Below are 2778 nucleotides of genomic sequence, written 5' to 3' on the forward strand. Positions count from 1 at the left end.
TACAAATGCGCTTTACACAATTGATGTGTGTATGGATTGGGATAACAGTTGTATGAGCCCCTAATAAAATGTTAAAAAAAAAAAAAAGTTACAGTCTCAGAAACCCACAGGGGCGGTTCTCCCCTGTGTTACGGGGCCACTCTGAGTTGGCACCATGGGATGGCAGGGAGTGGGTTTTTGAGACAGCCTAGGGGTCTCACCTTTCACCCGGGTATCAGAGAGTATTGGGCGGGGAGCCATAGGGTTTTCATTGGCTAATTTTCAGTGGGAGCTCACCAGGCCTCTCTCATCTGCAAGGCTTCCTGGTACCCCCAGTGCAACCTGTACTTAGCCCTCTTCTGCCTCTGCCCAAGGAGCCCTGGTGGAGCCATTGGTTACTTGCTAGGCTGGTGACCAAAAGGTGGGTGGTTCAAGCCCAGCCAGTCACGCTCTGGAAGAGAAGGTTTGGCCATCTGGTTCTGTAGAGATGATTGTTGTTGTTGCTGCTGCTAGGTGCCTTCGAGTCCCTCCCGACGCCCAGTGGCCCTGGGAGCACCAGAGCGCCACGCTGCTCGGTCCTGCACCATCCTCTCATGGGTCTTAGATTTGAGCCCCTGGTTGCAGCCACTATGTCCATCCATCTTGTCAGGGGCCTCGATGATCCTAACTCAACGCAAAGTCAAACTCACTGCCATTGAGTCAATGCTGACTCATAGCCGCCCCCTGTGGGGACTGGAAGTGTTGACGGGGAGAGAGTCCATCCTCATCGCCATCACCAGGCCAGGCCCTGGCTTCCCCACTAACCTCCTAAGTGGGAGGCCAGCTTCCCTTTGCTCCAAGTGTCTCACTGAGGACACGCCTGTGGGTCCCAGGAAGAATCCCTCACCTTGATGGCTCCCCGCTGTGGGGGTGACACTCAGGGCTGTGGGAAGAGCTCTGTGAGCATGCTGGGCCAGCCCACCTGCCTCGGCGCCAGGCAGCTCCACTCCCTGAGAAGGGGGTCTGCGGCGAGGAGTAGAGATTCTTCCGTGGACAGACACAGCGAGCACCTGACAGCTACCACACCTGCCACGCCTGTGGCCAAACCTCCTTCCCGGGCCACCTGCTCCGCCTCACCCCTCTGAGCCATTTGGCAACAGACACACAGGTGTGCCCAAAAGTCATCACCACAAAAAAATTACTGAAGTCCATAGAAATCCTTTCCTAAGTAAACAGCCCCACAGTCCCCTGAGCCAGCAGTGATAATGGAGTGGAAGCTAACAGACCCGGCCAAATCCACAGGTCTGGGGCTCTCTGCTGCGATTAGCTCCCCTGCTTCCCAGCTAAGTGGCCTTGGGCGGGTTCCTTAACCTTTCGGAAGCTGAGTTTTTTCATGTTTAAATTGAGGAAAATAACACCCCTGGCTGGCAGGGTTGGTGTGTGATCCAAAAGATAATGTACATGAAAGCTTTTTTGCAAATGGCAAAGCATTATGTGGTAATGAGTTATTATAATTCAATCTCCTAGCTGGGGCACCACCGTCCTTTCATCTCTCCCTCCTCCCGAACATCCCCTCCTTTCACACCGCAGAGAGGGCATTCTGCGGGGAGGGGTAGGGGGAGCATGGGCATTCACACACACACACACACACACACACACACACACACCAATGGACAGGTGTGCCTTGGCATGTCCATGCTCACAGCTGTGCCGAGGCAAACCCTAGCAAACCCCAAGTCCCAGAAGAGGACCAGAAAGCACCCGTTGAATCCCTCGCCATTCAACGGGGGCCACACTGACAGACTGAGACCCAAGCTTTCCCTTCAGTATGGCAGAAACCAGGATCGATGTCCAGTCCTTCTCAGACGTTAAGTTATGGAGAAGACAAAAAGCGATGCCCACAACGGGCTGGACAGAGAAGGGCGAGCAAGAAGAGGAGAAACTAGCAGGAGATTGGGAGGGAGCAGGGACCCATGGAGGCCGTCCCGTCTGCCCTTCACAGATGAGATCCGGCCTGAGAGAGAAGGAGTTGTCTACGAGGATGGAGTGACTGAGCGGGGACAGGAGCCCCGGTCCCCTTTCCCCAGTGTCAGGCTGCTTGAGGGAGTGACTGGCCATTTGTTGTCCACTTCACCTGGCTCCCGTGCTTCTGAAGGCACCGTAGATAAGAACTCTAAAAAGTACTTACCCGAAAAACTTTTCTCGGCAGAAGACGCCGGGCCCAACAAGGGCCCCAAAGAACAGGATCCACCTCATGTCCCCAAGAATGTCAACCACAGAGTGACTGAGACGGGCTGCATTTATAAGGCTCTATAATGCAGTAGACTCATGACCTCAGAAATGCTAATGTGATTCCCAAGGCACCCTTGCACCGCTGCCTGTAGGCAGGATGGCCCGAGCAATGCCTCTGCCATTCCTTTCCAATGATCGAGAGCAGGTCACTCTATTGACAAGTTGGAAACCTGCTCCACAGGTCGGAAATGTCTGTGCCAACTGTGCCAGGTTGCTCATCCCTTGGCATCCAAATGGTGCTTTCTGAGTAAATAGGAAAATCCCACGGTGCTGGAGGGAGCCGATGCTGACAGTCCCTGCTGTCAGGTCCACTGTGGGATGGAGCGGCTTCTGGCGTCGGGGAGATGAGACTCTAGGCCACCCCAGACCGAAGGCACCAGGGAGGGTTACCACGCAGGCCGGTCTGTGTGCGGACTGCTAACAGGAAGGTGGGCGGTGAGACCCATGCAGAAGTTCCACGGAAGAAAGGGCTGGCCATCTGCCTCTCTGACGGTCACAAGGATGAAACCCCATGGAGATCAGCTCCGC

The 2778-nt window shown here is 54.9% G+C and overlaps 1 protein-coding gene across 1 annotated transcript in view; it reads right to left on the reverse strand.

Annotated features, from left to right (window-relative positions):
• Positions 1-2214, reverse strand: part of CPA4 (carboxypeptidase A4) — a 23991-nt gene extending 21777 nt beyond the window's left edge. The window contains exon 1 of the mRNA XM_013005963.2: positions 2147-2214. Within this exon, the coding sequence (XP_012861417.2) occupies positions 2147-2214 (68 nt within the window). The remainder of the gene's footprint in view (positions 1-2146) is intronic.
• Between the last annotated feature and the right edge of the window lie 564 nt (positions 2215-2778).

This window comes from Echinops telfairi, unplaced genomic scaffold, assembly GCF_000313985.2.
Source record: "Echinops telfairi isolate 266 unplaced genomic scaffold, ASM31398v2 ScPeMD7_23;HRSCAF=83, whole genome shotgun sequence".
Taxonomy (NCBI): Eukaryota; Metazoa; Chordata; class Mammalia; order Afrosoricida; family Tenrecidae; genus Echinops; species Echinops telfairi.